General features: G+C 37.6%; 1 protein-coding gene across 6 annotated transcripts in view; it reads right to left on the reverse strand.

The window, feature by feature from the left end:
- Positions 1 to 18,282, reverse strand: part of LIN9 (lin-9 DREAM MuvB core complex component) — a 39,949-nt gene that overhangs the window by 14,971 nt on the left and 6,696 nt on the right. For 3 of the 6 annotated variants that reach the window (XM_065058614.1, XM_065058618.1, XM_065058616.1), the window contains exons 2-7: positions 15,513 to 15,545; positions 13,019 to 13,113; positions 9,209 to 9,313; positions 7,149 to 7,282; positions 4,079 to 4,204; positions 253 to 410 (exon numbers count right to left, since the gene is read on the reverse strand). In XM_065058614.1, coding sequence (XP_064914686.1) covers positions 253 to 410; positions 4,079 to 4,204; positions 7,149 to 7,282; positions 9,209 to 9,313; positions 13,019 to 13,113; positions 15,513 to 15,545 — 651 coding nt within the window. Of the gene's footprint in view, positions 1 to 252; positions 411 to 4,078; positions 4,205 to 7,148; positions 7,283 to 9,208; positions 9,314 to 13,018; positions 13,114 to 13,979; positions 14,136 to 15,512; positions 15,546 to 18,282 lie in introns of all 6 variants that reach the window. The other 3 variants (XM_065058617.1, XM_065058619.1, XM_065058615.1) reach the window with 3 other exon arrangements.

The raw sequence follows: 18,282 nt of genomic DNA on the forward strand, positions 1-18,282 counted from the left end.
TAAAAAAAGAAACAAACAAAAATTCTACAATTTGAACAGCAGAAATTATAAGCCATACTGGGTTTGTACCTCAGAACTGTCACTGTTTTCTAAATACTAGCTAATCCTTACAAGCACCTTCCCAATGAGTTAAGAATAAAAACATACCAGTTTTTATGTTTTAAATTTATTTTAACTATGTACATTAATTATATTATGGTTTACTAAAATATTTACAAAACACTTGGCTATTTTTTTTGTTTAAGAAATCACCTGTAACTTTTGTTCCTATTACCAGCGGTAATGGAATTTCTTCTGGAAGATCTTTGAACTGTGAAATATCTGCAACTTTCCGCTGCTGCAAAAGCCTTATTTTCTGCCGTTTCTGTTTTAATGCTGATCTTTCTTCCTCAAAGAATGCAGAGGAACACCTGGAACACAATTAGGTAAAACTAGACTTCAATTCAGTACCGAAAACATACATATAAGAAACATCAAATAAATAGGCATCATTTACAACTCATTAAGGGAAAATGAAAAAGCTTGAGATGAAGTGTTCAAGAGAAGGATTTCAGCAAATGGATTTCAACAGTCTTACTCCCCAGAATTATCACTCCTAAAGTAACAGTTTATTTTCAAATAATACTCAGGAATGCTAGCTGTTTGCATTAGTATACCAGGACAGTACAACTTTTTAGGACTTTTTCTGCTTATAGGGATCTACCTGGCATCACAACAAAGCTAAAGCAGGTCTCACATCCACTCTACTCCGAGTACCGGCTCAATGAGCCTCAGGAAGACTTTCATGAGGTCCCTGGCTGCCATCTCTTCCTCATACATAGTAGATCCCTTTCACGTGTGCTTATAGCTCAATTAAACGAACTTACTATGAAAGGGCACCGGACTCAGAACATAAAAGGACACCTCTCTGTCTCTTTGTACTCTGCACAGATGCAAGCAACACTCAGCCACAAAATCTCTGTTCTTCAGATGAATTGTTCCAAGACTGAACATAGCAAAAGTACAAATTTGTTTGAACTTGGGCTATTGAGTAAAATCAGATAATCTCTAGCAGCCCCCTCCTCCATTTTTTGGGGTGGTGGTGTCTTAAAATGTCTAAAAGATGAAAGACTCCCAAGGCCCTTAGTTGGTTTTATTCATTTCCACTTTTAACCTACTGGATAGGCATGATGTATAAGGATGATACTGAAAGCATAAAGATGTTAAGGACTCAATCCTACATCTTGTTCCTTATTAGAAAAATAGTTCTATCATTCTTACGTCAATGAAAGAAGTAATTTAAAAAAAGGAGTAGAGATGCTATTGTAGGTCTGCTTAATTGCAGCAGCAGTTATTTATCAAATAATTTACTACCTTTGCTAATTGCTTTACTGCAGTCAAATGCAATTTAAACATTTTCTGTTGAATTCATACTGTTATATATTGATTACTGATCAATAAAAAGTCCTATTTTACGAGGTTATTTTAGAAGATACTGACAATCTCTCCACTGGTTCCTCCTCCTATACTGCAAACAACTTTCTGTTTTAAATCCCTTCAAGACCTTGCTCATTTATTTCTCTCTCACTCTGTATTGCAGAGTCATCTCCAATTTCAAAGTCTATGTCTACTACTATTTTATTATATACCAAAACATTCTCATGTTTTCTTCTGTATACCCCCTCAGCTCTGAGTTCCACAAAGCCATTTCGACATTGTCTAAAATTTCTCTTTCTTACAACGTGTATGAGAAGATCATTAAGAATTAGGCTGCCAGGGTGCTGAGGCCACTTTGTTTCATGCTGATCAGCAGTTTCACATCTCTTTATGTGCACACGTCAATTGCCTTTTATTACCACGCCTAGTCTAGACACTGTACTGTAGATTGAGCGACTGTGGGTGCATGTCCCATTCAGTTTACCACTGCACAGCAGAATATATTTACCTGGAGTGGTGTATTGCCTAATGATCCTCATTAGGAAATCAAAACATCTGGAAAGGGATATGGCAGAGAGAGAGAGACAGTGTCTGGGAGACTTATGCAAAACTAATTTGGATATTCTCATTTAAAGATGCTACTTGCTACATATTTGCTACTGAGGAGGAACAAGTGTGAAATAATGCTTGTCATGTGCTGTGAATATGAAGTAGCAAAATGCAGGTCAGAGCTTTTTAATTTAATTGAGGAGAAGAGTGTGACTAATCACAGCAAGACAAGAAAAAAAAGGCAATATAAACTTTAATATTAGTCCTGATCACGTCCAGGGCCTTGCATCAGAACATCAGACACTGATGTTCTTTGACTCCTACTCTTACAAATACAAATTCAGATGCTAATATACTAATTACTGACCTTGGATGTCCCTACGACAGCAACTACTCTCTTACTACTAGTTCAGATGTCCTTAAGAAGTCTTTGCTCCCAATGCTGTAGGTCATGAAGGTAGAAAGTATTTGCAATCTATTTCTGGTTTCTGTTCCAGGAAATCTCCAACCCCGTGCCCCCCAAATATATTTAATAAAGATTATCCCATCTTCAGGCCATCTCTGTGAAAAAATGAAGATGAAAACTATAGTACAGGTCACATTGCAACCTCATTATTTTTCTATAGAGGTTTTTAAAGAGGTTGAACATTTTCGCTTTCTACCTTGGGCATGAGAATTTGAACTAGCAGAGGAATCATACAGTGGCAGGATAAGCAAATCTGAGCTTAATTCATATCAATCACTATTTCACAACCCCAATGAAGTTTATGCAGAGTACACAAGACTAACTATTACCTCTTCCTTTCCTTGGAGCATATTTTTCCTCACAGTCTACTGGAATCTTACAAGCTTTGCAGGTTCCCATGAAGGATACTGTTGTGCCAATCAACCACACTGTTTATGGTGTGATAGGACGTTTAAAGTAGCAGCAAACATAAGAAAATATTACAATATATTTCAAACAAACAAACAAACAAAAAAGATGATAACCACGTGCACAGCTCTCACACAGAGACAATTTTATCCTCTGCCATAAACACTGTGGATGCAAAATCTCTTATTTTTTTCTCCTCCCTCACGGGGAGAATATCTGTATTGACACGGTATTTGGCTTACTTGCATATGATGAGGACAGACAGCAGAAATTTCTAACAGAATAGTAATGTCAAAAAGCTTTGCTCTAGAGGTAGATGAGAATTATCTTCAAAAAACATTCAAATGATTTAGAATAATTAATAATATTTTAGAACTGAGCCCAAGGACCACTCTGAAGATCTAGAAAAAGTACAATTTTAAAAATTATTATTATTAAAGAAATGAAAAGCAAATAGAAATGCTTATTTTAGGTTGATAAAAAGTAAGATACCATAAACTTCTGGTTAACAAACCAGGCTCTATATCCAGCCAAATACTTGTATTTCAGAATTCAGATAAAACAACTTCCTGCCCATTTAGAGCTGTGGATCCTTCAGCATGAATCTCTCTTTTTAAAAAACTACCTATATAGTAGCTTAATTAAAAAAAATCAAAAAACAAAAACCCACAACCCAACCCAAACAACACCACTCACCCCTTCAGAAAAAAATATCAGAGGTCCAACATACTGCTGAATGAGGCATCTGATCTTTTACAGTGGTATGCACTTTTGGCAAAAGTCAAATGAATAAATGATGATTTAACCTTCAAATGCACAGATTTCCTCTTTGCAGAAAGCCTAATGGTAGAAGAACTAAAAGCTATATGAACCCATTTATTAAAGGAACTATTTTAAGGAGGCTCTGCTGCCTTCGGACTAGCAATTTTTAGTTATGTGAAGTTGTTTACAGGTACAGAAGATGAAACAGCCTCCATCGGACAAAATGTAATCTGACTTATTACAATGATCTATCAAATGGATTCACTGCTTTAGTGTGTGTATATATATATATATATGGAACAGGGTGTGTGGGTAGTGGGGTGCATGCTCAGGGAACACCTTTTCAATAAAAGGTTTTTCTACTCTCAGTTATTATTTTGCTTTACTACCTGCATGCAAAATTATTTTAGAAGCAACAATTCCAGTAGTTATACACGCAGTTATTAGTTGAAAAAAAAAAAAAAGAGAGAAAATTACCTCCGTGGTTTTCCCATTAATCGTCTGATTTTCCCCCATTCTACTCTTGTCAATTTTCTGGTTTTCAAAGTTGGAAAGGATTCTTTCAGGCATATACAGAAGTCATTATCTCCTTCAAATAGTGGTCTGTTGAAACATAGTTGGTTCTGCATTAACTACACTCAGTAAACTTTTGTCACGAGATTCAAAAAAACATCCATCATAAGAAATACATTGAAAATGAAAAGTATAAATTAGTCATATAAACAAGACACTCCTATTCAAAGGACAAATTCAACTTGAAATAAATTCAACTGAAAACAAAGACAGAACACTTCCTGGAATATTGTTCTATTTAAGCCTCAGTATCACTGATGTTTAAAAATGCTCCTCTTTTTTGTTACTACATATGATTTAATCCTGCTTTATGATGTATATAAAGGCACCAAATGAAACTTCAGCAAAGCCAGTGCAGTGTCATGAAGATATTGCAACACACTGAAGAAAACCATAAAGATATAGGAAGGTACTGAGAATAAAGGAAGGGACAATGGGATACTGAGAAAGATAGTGCCCTTTTCATAAATTTATTCAATTATAACCTAGATTCTCAACAGAGGCTTCCAAAATACAGGAAATTGAGCCAACTTGTCATTCTCTACAGCTATACAGGTGAGACTTTTATTATGGCATACCATGACTTCATGGTGAAGCAGAGGATCAGTATAACAGAAGTGACAGTTCAGAGAACCCACCTACACAACTTATGAATTTCTCTTTGATGCTATGACCTGTCTGTATCTCTATGTTTTATGAGTGCCTTTTTCTTGTAGTACCATATCCTTCTTGGGCTGAAGAGACAAGGGAGCAGCAATGGATATGACCATCTAATGGCAGGTTAATCATTAAAGACTAAGTGCAACTGAAATAGATCTCACCTGGTGAGAACAAAAGAATAACTGCATCCTAGATGAAGCCACTTTTCTCCACTCTCTGCAGGGCACTGGGGTTTTGAGGGGAATATCCCCAAGCACAAAACAAAGAGGATCTTGGAAGCAACACCGCTTTCAAGCGAGCATGAGGTGGCGGGAGAGAGGAGAGGTGCATGGAGATAAGGAGACTCAGGCAAGAATGGAAGAGACTATTTTTGCAGCAGAAGGATCTGCAGCTGTGGCATGAAGTGAAAAGGAAACCACAAAGGGGGATCAATGAGGCTCAGGAAACAGACAAGGAAGTGTATAGGAGAGTTTTGTATTATCCAGTTTTATTGTTGCTAATGTAAGATATCTGCGTAAAGAGCAACTGTGGGTTTTGGTTTTTTTTGAGAAACAGAATCTGTATTTGACTGTTTTTACTATGACGTGTCCCTAAGCAGGCAAAGCATAAATCTACAACATCCACCAGACTAAAAGCTCTTGGAAATGGTGTAAGCAAACTACAGCTGCATCTGGTTCTGAGGGTCTATGATCACTGTAGTAGTAAGTAGCTCTTCAGAAGTCTCTGCATGTCGGAAGTCAGTGGGATTTTTACAGAAAACAGTTCTCTGCAGCAGCATAGCAAGAATCCAACTGAAACAGCTTCAATAATCTAATAACCACAGATGACAGTTGTAGAGATTAAAACATTTCAAACACTTATGGTAGACATGGCATTTAAATTGATGATTTCAATTTCAAATGAGATAATTCAATTAAAATATTTTGAGATTTGTACAGAGAGCCATATTTTGCCAGTTGACAGTTGGGTCTATGCATTAAACTTTAAGCTTCTCATTGAGTCTAGATCATATCACTCAAAACAACATAAAGTTTTTCTTCCAAAGATATGTAGTTTCTCAGCAAACTATGTTATAATATCTTAATATGGTTATATATTTCTAGTCTTACTAGTATACATGGATAACTATCAAAGAGGTTTTCGGAATTACCTACTAAACTCAAACTCTAGTCTCCTGATAGACTTAAAGTTCCACAGACAATTATTTGAGAATAAACTAAAAGCTCTTTGACTGTTGTAAATATCAAAATTATAAATGTCACGTATTAAAGTTACTACTAGGAATAAGTAGGGTTTTTGTTTGGTGTGGTGTTTTGTTTGGGTTTATTTTCTCTCCAAATAAGAGGAGGAAGGCATGTAAAGACTACTTTCAAAGGAATTAAATCCTACAGATGATGAAATTAAAACTATTGAAAATGCACATGTCGTTTTTCTACTTGTGGTGAATATATCCTGAAATGTTTTTCTGTTACTATGACTGCCGTCTCAGTTAAGAAAAACAGCCACAGCAATCGTGATTAAAATAGGAAGGAAAACCAGTAATTATTCTGTTATGAATAAATTCTGGAAAAGAATGTTGTTAACTGTGAAGCCATTCTTTAGAATATTAAATACTAGTGTTTCATATATTAGTCAGTGTAGATTTTAAGATTCCATTCATCAATACTGATTTTTACTTTTCAGAATTTCTAGTTTTTCATTATTAGAGACTAAATTAAAATCGTTCTTTTAAAGAATTCACACAACCTTGCTAGTGGTGTTAAGAAAACAAATGCCAAAGACACTGAGGCACAAATTGCAGAAACAGTCTAGGAGGCTCAAGAAGTACTCTGATATCTAGACAACAGCTAAATAGTCACAACCCGGAGCTCTGTTAGTGATCACAATAAGAACAGAGTGATGGGGAAGAAATACCCAAAATCAACATTTACACCTTTTAGGGAAGCAGCACTTTATGATGAAGCAGTCCCCTTCCCTGCCTCCCTGTGTAACACTGATCGAAGGGTTAAAAAAAGTGTAAGCGTTCTGATAACTTCATGCTTAAGATGCTAAAAACATTATGAATAAAGTCTCGTATCTGGTAGAGACGGAAGTGTTAAAAAGAAAATTATTTCCATGAAGGAAGGATTTCCATGGAAAACTACCCAAGTAGGCTACTCATAAAACACAAAAACACAAGTAACAAATTTACAATAACTAATAATTTAAGAATAACCTCTGGAGTATCTAACCAATATATGGAAATTTGCAGCTCAATTTCAGAAAACTACTTGTTTCTATACTAATAAGAGATAATTATATAAAACAAACATACTTATCTATATTTGAATAGAACCATTCGTATATGCACCACTTGTGAGCTTTGGGAAGTTTGAGCAGGTTACGAAGCCGTAAACCAATCTTCTGTGATACTTTCTTGTCTGGTGTTGGCATTGTTGTATTAAACTTCTATGTAGTAAAACAGAGGAAACAGTTAAACAGTCTAACATTCTTCAATGGTCAAATAATTAAAATATATTTTCTTGATAAAAGTTTGTACATTAATAATTGTTACTTTTTAATTGCACATACTGTTTCATGACAATTTTTTTGTTGGACATCTATAATAATCCTTATTGCGTTATATCAGCAATGCAATCAAACACAACAGATAGCAAATTTTAGCAGGATTGATACAACAAACGATCTTTATACAAAGGTCTTCTAACAGAAATGTTTTTCAACACTAAAACTACATTATAGGTAACAATAGCAAGGCATTGAAGTACACACAGACTTCAAAAGTTTGAGGCACCACTGAGCAACGTCTCAGGTGAGCATACGTGATGTTGTGGCTCAGATGCCAGTGACACCGACTGCCTCACTTGCACTAGTGCTTCTACTCCTGCTAACTTGTTAAACCGAGGATGAAGCTAGCACAGGAATGTAACACAGCCAGAACTTTGAGCAGAGTGTCTGCTTTTTAGAAAACTGCAAGATTAACTAGGCATGGACATAAGCAATCAAGTTTTAACTACATTTGAAAGCTATTTTATGAACTGCAGAAAAGACATTGTCTTAGGTTGCATGCATAATACAGAGACCTGTGTCTAAAAAGACCACGGAAAAATAATTCAATAATTTTGTTGCAGGGATGGCTTTCTCAACTGACTGAAAGAAAAACTTGCTTGCAAAAGAACAGATTTTGGAAAATATTAGTTAACTGGGTCCCCATGCCATAATCAGTTGTTATCCTTCCCCAAACGCTCAAACATATTTTGATCTTTAGCAGCAGCAATAACAGGATAAAGCATAAGGCAGGCACCTTCCTGGCTCCTCCTGTGCACTACCACTACCTTCCAGTTACAAGTTCACTTCTTCCCCACTGGAACTCCAGGAGACACAGTCCAGCAAGATCTGTGAGCTGTGGCAGCTGCAGTCCCCCACAAATATTTGGCTGGCAGTTGCTGGACCTCCTGATTCAGGCATTTAAGTACAAACCAACCGGACTTACAACATTAATAATCCAGGCCTTTCTACTCTTATGAAATCATGGTAACGAATAGAGAGAAATGTCGTGGTCCTCATCTCTGACAAAACAGACCCAGGAAAATGGCAACTGCTATGTCTTCCCCATTCAACACTACACAGTACAGTTCAGAAAGCAAGACAGACCAGGATTCAAATAGTACTTCTTCAGAGTGGCAAATTCAGGCTCACAGGGTGACGGTACAGAGAAGCGATTTGGATGACAAAGGTACTAAAGAGCCAGTTCTTTGAGACTAAGAGATATTGCCCTGTCTAACATAGCAAATAAAAGCTACGAGAAATTACAGCTGCTCTTTCATGCTATATCAAGGAGTAGACAGTCAAGCACAGGAATAGAAAAAAAAAAAGTTGTTTGAACAGGAGGACATAATCATTACAGGATCAAGGCGGTATAGATGTCCATGAATACATTTAGGTTGCATATCTAGAGCAAATTCCTAACTGTTGGAATACACTCAGTTCTGTAGCAGACTTCTAAATGATGTAGTCAGTGCAAGAAACCTAGTCAGTTTTCAACTGAAGTTGAATAAATTCATACAGACTACAGGATACAACTGTTTGCAGGGGCAAGATGGGCAGCTAGTCTGGAATCCTTTCTAGGTCTGTATGCTTATATCCAGGATCAAAAAGAATGGGTACTCCCATAAAAAAACTGAGGAACCCAGTTGTAAGGAAGAAAAATATAAATCTGTTTTGAATTGTGGCTTACTCCCAGCAACAGCTTTCCTCACAAGAATATGCATAAACTGATAATGCAACTTGAAAAGCAAATGTATTCTAATTTTCAGCTAACACAGAAAGGCTTGTTCCTCTTTTTGGTAAAAACATCTGCATACATGTAGGTACCTGTGCAACCATCGCAACCTTCTGATTTCTTTTGGGAGACCTTGTGTTTATTTGTCTGTCATCATCTTCACAGAAGAGTCGACTCCGTTTTGAATTTCTGAAGGGCTGCATGTATCAAAATTAAGAATGAATTACAAGAAAAAAAATACCTGATTCCACTGTTCATGCACAGAATTCACAGCAAGAGAAATGGAATGCCTTTTCTGTTGCCACCTGTTGGTTTTAAGGCACATAGTATACAATAAATAGTGCCTCCTAGCAGTTACAGATCTAAGGGCTGAGAAAAGAAAGGAAGGGATTTAAAATTCCAGGCTTTCCAATGCTAACTATAACCCATTACTATACTGCTGGCCCAGTTCCACGGAAGTATTTAGAACCTAACTGCCACTTGTTGCCAGAGGAGTTAGGTGTCTAAACACTTGTGTATCTAAGCTTAAAATAGTCCTTGCTTTGGTTATAAGCATATCTGTTAGAAAGTTTGTTCTGAGTTTTGGGTCCAAAAAAAAGTTAATTCAAACAGCCTATTTGTTTCGGTATGTTCTCAGTAAAAACATCAGGTGGATGCAAATTTTTTGCAAGGATTTCTTATGAGTCTAATGAAGTGTTGTGGATTTGCTGGTTGTTTTTTTAACTCCTTGAAAATGCCTACACTGCAAAATGCTAAAAAGCTGAAGTCTGAAGAAACTAAAGCTTGAAAAAAGTTATGTGAAAATACCAGAAAAGGGAAGAATTTAGAACTTATGCTAACTGAAATTTACTTGTGTGCTAAAAAGTTATAGCTCAAAGAGAATTAGGCGGCTTTCTGAAAACAAGAAACCACATTGCAAATATGTATCATGAAAAAGTATTTCCATTTAGTTATTTCTCAACATTTCAGCCTATGACAAAAAACTTGCACTTTTAATGAGGACAAAAGAGTAACCTGTGACTGACTGTTGGTGCTGAGGGCAAGCAGCTTTTCCTTCCATGAAGACTTTGTGGCCCAGCACCCGAACCAGCCACAACTGAAATGTGTCTCTGTTGCAGAACCCCAAGGCTGCACCCTGTAGTGTTTCCTGTACTTCAAACTATTTACAAAGGTGACAAAGGCAGAACAAATGCAGATTTCACTTCTTTCAGTACAGATGGTGAAAGTGCTATGAATTGATATGGGTATGAAATCTATAACACCCGCAATGTGAAGAATACTGATAACAAAGATAAGGTCTTAATAGGAGTCAGAAGCAAAATAAATCAATAAAGTGAAATAAAACTTCACTAATAAGTATTTACACTTAATAAAGACACTTAATAAGTTTGTGACTGACAGAAGTATCTGTTTGAAAAGAGATAATCTCTATTAAATTAACTAGTGGTAGCAAAAAACATCTCTCTGTCCCATGCCATGAGAACAGCCAGAGCTTTCCCAGGGAAACGTGCCTTTTTTACTCTAAATTATATCTATTTTATAAATGTAACTACACAAGAGTATTTAAGTAACAGTAGCACCCTGTATGTGCCAGACACCCCAGCACATTCGGCACACAGAAGAAAACACCTATTCCTTGTAGATGCTACAAACCAGGAAAGAGACACACACTGAACTATATGTTAAGTGCCCACATCATATTAACATAGTAATTATTTTATCAATATTGTTATAGATGTTATTTATCTCTCTTCACCTAGATATACTGAGTTCTTTTCTTCACATCTTCCAATTCACTAAACCTTAAGAACAATCTTAAATTTCAATTACAATGTCTTTATGTTCCTTTATACCATCTCTGCCATCCTTGACAAATCGTCATCCTAGAAATAAAGTGCAGAACTATTCTGACTTTCGAGCAAGAAACCAAATTCACAACTCTGTTCCAACAACGAAAACCTCTTACACTGCAGAACTCCAGGACTTTTTAATTACAGCATTCTGCCCACAGGATGAAGAGCTGGGTTCCTGTTGAATACTTGCAACTATATTTCAGTCTTGACATTTGAGATGCTGGTTCCAGAACAACATTTTTCTCCCAAATATCTATACAGTTCTTGATTTTCTGACACTATACCAGATGAAAAGCACATGCCAAAATCAAAACACAAATGCTAAAGCAATCTAGACCAAACTTAAGAGTTCCTTCAATCTTATGCTAAGGCTATGCTCTACATCAAGAGAACTGTTTTACAACCCTCAACAGAAGCTGCCAAATTCTATTCCAAGGAACTATCCAAAACGATGAGGGTGCTTCATCAGTCTGGACTGCCGGTGCCTCACACAAGAGTAAAACAACAAGCACCGCAAAGAGGCATCATCCATGTTAGCTAAGTCAGTCAGGCACTTTTGGAAAGATTTTTCAACCAGCAGTACAACCTATCTGCAAAAATTCCAGCGTTCAGAGACCTCTAGTACAGAACGCTACATAACATCCCAGCAACATGGGCCATTGCTAACACACCAGAGTATCCTCTGATCTTTCTCCCAGCTTTCTACAGAATATTCAGCTACATTCAAAGTTTGACTCCTTACTTTTAATACCTACAGCCAGCATACCTAAAGATTGACAAAGTTTTCATACAAACGTTAAGGCCAGTGAGTGACTTTGGTTCTTCAGCATATGTGATCTAAGCTACTAGTAAGGCTTGTTTCTGTGAGAAGATGAGCGTTCAGCAGAAGAGCTGAACACTGTGACATGAACTCCTGCAGGAACTAAGGGCCAGCACAAAGCTCTGGTCGTTGTCTGGAACCGCGTTTTGTAGACCTTATGTTCTGTAGCATAAACACATAGCAACGGGTATGTATATATACCTGTGTGAATCCTACCAAAATAAATACCTTCGCTGTGTAAGTTTCTCTCTACAGGGAGATCACAGGACAAGGTACATGACAGATGTTAGTCACATTGCTTAATGCACTACTGGATGCTGCTTAGATATTTTCATTATGTGCAGAGCAGGCAAGTGCAATAGTTTTCAAACACGTTTCCTTTCCAATAAACAAACAGTTCACAAAAAATAATTTGAATAAAAAACAGGTGATAGTTGGCAAGTTGGTCACAATTACTGTAGAAGAAGGCAACACCACCCAAGTATGCAAGAAAGATCTACCTAGCAATTGAAACAGTGGCAAAATGAAACCAAATTCACATAATTCAGTAAAGTAGAGGAGGTTGAGAATAGTCGAAAGCTCAAATGCGATACAAGGGGGAAAGAAACAACAATGGTGTATTTCAAAAAGAGTGAAGGAAATGGTCAACCAAAACACTACACACACACCATTGGAGGCTGCAGGCTTGTTACCTTTCATTCCCCCACCCCAAGGCTGCTCCTTAGCATAAGTTCTCCTATGAGAATCTCAGAATATTACATGACATTTCACTAACATTCCCTTATTTTTATTAAAATCTGTACCCCCACAGACACAATGATGGAAGTGCATTATGACATTTTCCCTTCCTTTTTTTTATGCATCAGTTCTCACCCATAATTAGAAGTGAGATATTTCACGAGATAAAACAAATGGTTGATCAGAAATGGCAATTCCTAAGTTCAAGGTGGTAGATACAGTACAAACATTTCACACCGTGCTTGCTTTACAAGAAAAGACAGAAAACTATCATGAGCTATCTTGAACAAGGTCAGCAATTTACTTTGTCTGAGTGTTCATTTATAAAATATGTTTTCATCTCATATGCAAACTGTGTAGACTGCTTGTGAAGGACATAGTTTAACATTCAGAAATATGAAACTACAAATAGCCAAATTTTTTGATCCTTAAATTTGATTCACTTTATGGTGTTTTACCAAACCTGAAGTTGTCTTTTTATTGCTTCTTACCATTTCCACTGCAGAACCAGCATTCTTGCTCTTCCAAATGGGTGTTTTCTGCAGAGAATTATACTTTTCATTCCACGAACTGGATAAACTTCCCTCTGTTGTGAAAAAATAATGTCATTAATATACATACATGTATGTTTAACATATACTAGTTTTTGCATAGTAGTTATCATCAACTACTAATACATTTTTGTTACTCGCAACATATTTGGATTCAACTACAAATGGATTTTAGATCTAAATATATTTAAATTGTTCTGAATGCTAATTTTAAAAAAAATGAAACAGATTTTCAGTACAAGGAGAAACATGAACAAAACATTTTTTACTCCTGACAACATTCAGGTTTCTTAAAACCTACTTTGCTGGAACCAGTTACTTCTGCTGCCAGGTTGACACACATCTAGACAGCTGTACTGTGGCTGTAACTAAAACTTACAGAAGATAAAGCTCTACAAGACCTGGCCTTCTTCTGGTTCCAAAAACTTATTAAGTGGGTGCACACCAACAAATAAATTTTATTGAAACAAACCTATCTTACAACATATGCAACAGACCATGTCTCTTTCCTTGTGTAACAAAAGTCTTATAATATAAAAAGAAACTTTTATTCTTGGCAGATTGTCAGTATTATCTATCAGCAGTCCTGGCTAACTGGGGAGGTCCCAGTTGACTGGAAGTTGGCAAATGTGACGCCTATCTACAAGAATGGCTGAAAGGAGGATCCGGGTAATTACAGGCCTGTCAGTCTGACCTCAGTGCTGGGGAAGATTATGGAGCACATGGCACATACAGAACAACCAGGAAATCACACCCAGTCAGCATGGGTTTATGAAAGGCAGGTCCTACTTGACCAACCTGATCTCCTTCTATGACAAGGTGACCCACTTAGTGGATCAAGGGAAAGGCTGTGGATGTTGTGTACTTAGACTTCAGTAAGGCCTTTGACACCGTATCCCACCTGGATGGGTGACTCTGTGACGGATCAAGAACTAGCTGGATAGCCGGGCCTGGAGAGTTGTTTAATGGAGTCAAATACAGTCGGTGGCTGGTCACAAGTGGTGTTCCCCAGGGCTCAGTATTGGGGACAGTCCTGTTTAATCTCTTTACCAATGACCTGGATGGGGGGGATTAAGTGCATCCTTAGTAAGTTTGCAGAAGACACAAGTTGAGTGGGAGTGTTGGTCTGCTGGAGGGTAGGAAGGCCATACAGAGGGATCTAGACTGGCTGAATCGTTGGGCTGAGGCCAGTTGTATGAGGTTCAACAAGGCCAAGTGCCGGGTCCTGCACTTGGGTCACAACAACCCCAGGCAGCACTTCAGGCTCAGAGAAGAGTGGCTGGAAAGCTGCCTGGCAGAAAGGGATCTGGGGGTGTGAATTGACAGTCGGCTGAACACGAGCCAGCAGTGTGCCCAGGTGCCCAAAAAGGCCAACAATGTCCTGGCTTGTATCAGGACTAGTGTGGCCAGCAGGACTAGAGAAGTACTCAGCACTGGTGAGGCCCCACCTTGAACCCTGTGTTCAGTTTTGGGCCCCTCACTACAGGAAAGACATTGAGGTGCTGGAGAGAGTTCAGAGAAGGGCAACGAAGCTGGTGAGGGGTCTGGAGCACAAGTCTGATGAGGAGTGGCTGAGGGAACTGGGGCTGTTCAGCCTGGAGAAAAGGAGGCTGAGGGGAGACATTGCTCTCTACAACTACCTGAAAGGAGGTTGTAGCATGGAGGGTGTTGGGCTCTTCTCCCAAGTAACATGCAATAGGACGAGAGGAAATGGCTTAAAGTTGCACTAGTGGAGGTTCAGATTAGATATCAGGAAAAACTTCTTCATCTGAAGGGTTGTCAGGCATTGGAACAGGCTGCCCAGGGAAGTGGTTGAGTCACCCTCCCTGGAAGGTGTGTAAAAGATGTATAGATGTGGTGCTTAGGGACATGGTTTAGAGGTAGACTTGACAATGTTAGGCTAATTGTTGGACTCAATGATCTCAAAGGTCTTTTCCAACTAAAATGATATTATGATCCTATTCGAAATTTGTAAGAACGTTCATGAAGAAAATTTCAAAGAAAAAGATATAAGAAACGTATTTTTGAGTCCACAACTTCCTGACAGAAAACATGACATTACAAAATTCCTTTCTAATGTCAGTTTTGTCACATGTACAGGTCTCACTAAGAATCCTTCTCCTATCTCATCCTCAAGAGAGTAAAGATTACCTCAATCTTCTCATCAAACCTGACGCCTAGGCAGTACTTAAGAAGAAAAAACACATTTCGGGAATTTTGCCTAGAAGTGCAGTGTCTAAATACACCACAACATATGTACTTTCAACCATCAAGGATTATTAGTGTACAGAACTAACAAATATCCACAATAAAACCAATCATATTTCAAACAAAAACCTTCTTCAGTGTTATTTTCTTGAACTTTTTGAAGCCAGAAACTAAGTATACCTGAAAGTCAGATTGGATACAAGTAAATAACACGTTAATTTCTTACCTTTCAAGCTCACAAGTGCTTTTGCTGAAGAACCTGCAATATATCAAAAAGTCCATATAGATCATAAGTTATTTCAAACCATACAACCTATGCAGAGTCTACTCATTCTTAATTAATTCTTAGGCAGAAAATGTAATTTAATATTAAATATTTCACAGCTGAATGAGTGAACCCAGTGCACCCTCTGTGGCATTATATGTTTATTACCCAATAAACCTTGAAAGCATATTCATGTTTTGTTTTTTCTTTTAGTTTCACATCTAAAAACAGCTTCAGATGCTGAGCACTTTTGTTTAACACAGCAAATTCTGAACAAGCTTTATATGCAAAATGCATACTTCCACGCAGCTGTTTGTTTGATGTAGTTGCAGATATATTATACAACTGGCAAGGAAACTGTAATGAATGCTTCTTTTTTAAAAAATTATTTTTATAAATTCAAAATTCTGCCATTCAAAAGATTTCCACAAAAGCAGTATTTTATGCTCTCTAAGTTTGGTTCACAAGTAGGAGATAGACATTTAGTTGCCTCCTGGAAGAACCTCCTTATTCAGAAAGGCACTAGATTCAGATATTATAAATGCAGACAAGGATCCTTAGTTTGCTTGAACGGCTCAAACTGTGTAACACATCCATTGAAATTTCATTGCTCCCCATCTACTCCATCTGTATGACCGCTGCAGTGCTTCTGGGCCAGGAAGGACAAAACTGGACCAGACTGCTAACTTTATGCTCTGGAATTTTCAAATGTCTCTCTAAGAATGAGCTATTTGAAACAACTACATTAGCAGTGAGGAATGCCCCACACTTTCATGCTTTTCTTTCAAATCAACTTTAACTTTCCAGTTATGTTCCAGTGTTGCAACCACTCCTTGCATTGCATCCTCTTCTCCCCTTCAATTTCCCCACTCTCTCTCCTTCAGCTTCTCTTTGGAACCTGCTGTTCCAATAACATTTTTGACTCCAAAGGTCTGGAAATTCCTTTTCTTGTGGCTGTCCTGTACCTAGGTCCTGGCCCCACTAACTGCACAGTGCCAGAGATCCCCGCCTCTAAGAGGGTGCATTCCAGAGAATATCAGAACCAAAAAAATTAATTATTGCCACTTTCCAGGGGAACAGAGCATTCTGGCTTGAGGTGGACTGTTGAAGAGAATATAGGTGCAGCAATGGCAAAAAAACCTTTACCTTCCTTATTTTTTCATCATATTATTTTGTTTGCTGTCATCTTATTATGCCACATGTTAAAAAGAGTTCAATAAAAAAAGAAAAAGGAAATAAAGTTCCTATTCTTTTCAAAAACCTAAAAAAAAAAATGTTTAAGATAGGAAATGGAACTAGTTTTGACTCACTGGTGGTTTAGTGGGCTTCCACCCCAGTATCTCCCAACCCGTTGAATCTATACGAGCTAACGCATATGGGATTGTCTGTCAAAAACACGGTGATAAACCTGGGCTATACCATTCTTGCACATTTATTTTCTGACATATCACCTTTGTTGGGTCAGAGACCCAACACTGACTGGTACAGGAACATGCTTCTGTGATGATCTGATTCACAGTGAATTCAGCTCTTGTAACTCAGCTGCATGCTAAAAGGTATCACAGGATAAAAGCCTTTTTAAAAAAAAAATTCATAATAATAATTGAATGCTGTATACTGTGCTTGCATAAATACATGGGTACCCTGCTATCAACCAAGAATGCAGTCCTGAGCAGCAACAGTAAGAACAGTGAAGTACTAGTGTCACTCTCAAATTAACATAAGGGGTGGTGGGAAATGTGTGCAGGGATTAAGAAGTACAAGTAGTTTAAAAACATGGGGAAAGTTCATGTCATTGGGGGTGGAAAGGCAGAAGCAGGATCGTCAGGACTGTCACATGGAGTTGTTGGCTTTTCAGAGTGGACAGCTATTCCAGAAGACCTCAGGTACTTCATATGTAAGGCCAAACATACAAGCATTTTCCTCTTTTTATGACCATCTCGCTTATATAAAGCGAGTTCAATCAGTTTGGTTGAGGGTAAGAATGTCAACAATGGAAACAAAACAACTCAGCAAGAGGCAGCCAAGCTTTATATGGGGGGTGGTGCCCATCTCACAGCTGAAGTGCCTGAGATCTTTGCTAAGCATCAAACTCATGTGCTTCACCTGTGAGACTGACAATGGGTCAGCAGAGATGGGCATTAGATAACTGGCATGAGAAACAACAGGTCAAGAAGTGATGGACAGCAGAATGTTAATGCACTACCTTCTAGCTTTGTAAAATTACCACCCCAAACCAGTATCAGTTGCCAAGAACTTTTCCACACCAGATAGTTAATCTTCAACAGATGCATGCTAGAATAAGACTACCAATTTGTTTTGACCTAACCTGCAACTAAAATAATGTAACCGCAAAAGAGCATCTTTAATTAGGAATAGAAGTGTCCAAGTAAGAAATTCCTGTTCAAAGTTAAACTAAATTATACAAATGTAATAAGTTGTAGAACATTATTAACACCAACTCTTCTGTAGCTTGAAGAATTAAAGAATTAGAATACATGTAGGATATCAAAATGACAACAGAAATGCCCATAAGCTTAATTTTACCTTAAAGGCAACAATGTAATACATGGGTTTTCTTCTCAAGTTCTACTATATTGATTTTAGGAGCTACCTGCAATACCACCCAGCTTCAAGGAATATGGTACATCTCCCTACTTTTTCAATTTAGTTTGGCAGTACTGCATGTACTACCAGAACCACAAAACTAGAAACCAGGATGATCTTCTAA

This window comes from Columba livia, chromosome 3 (genome assembly GCF_036013475.1).
Source record: "Columba livia isolate bColLiv1 breed racing homer chromosome 3, bColLiv1.pat.W.v2, whole genome shotgun sequence".
NCBI lineage: Eukaryota > Metazoa > Chordata > Aves > Columbiformes > Columbidae > Columba > Columba livia.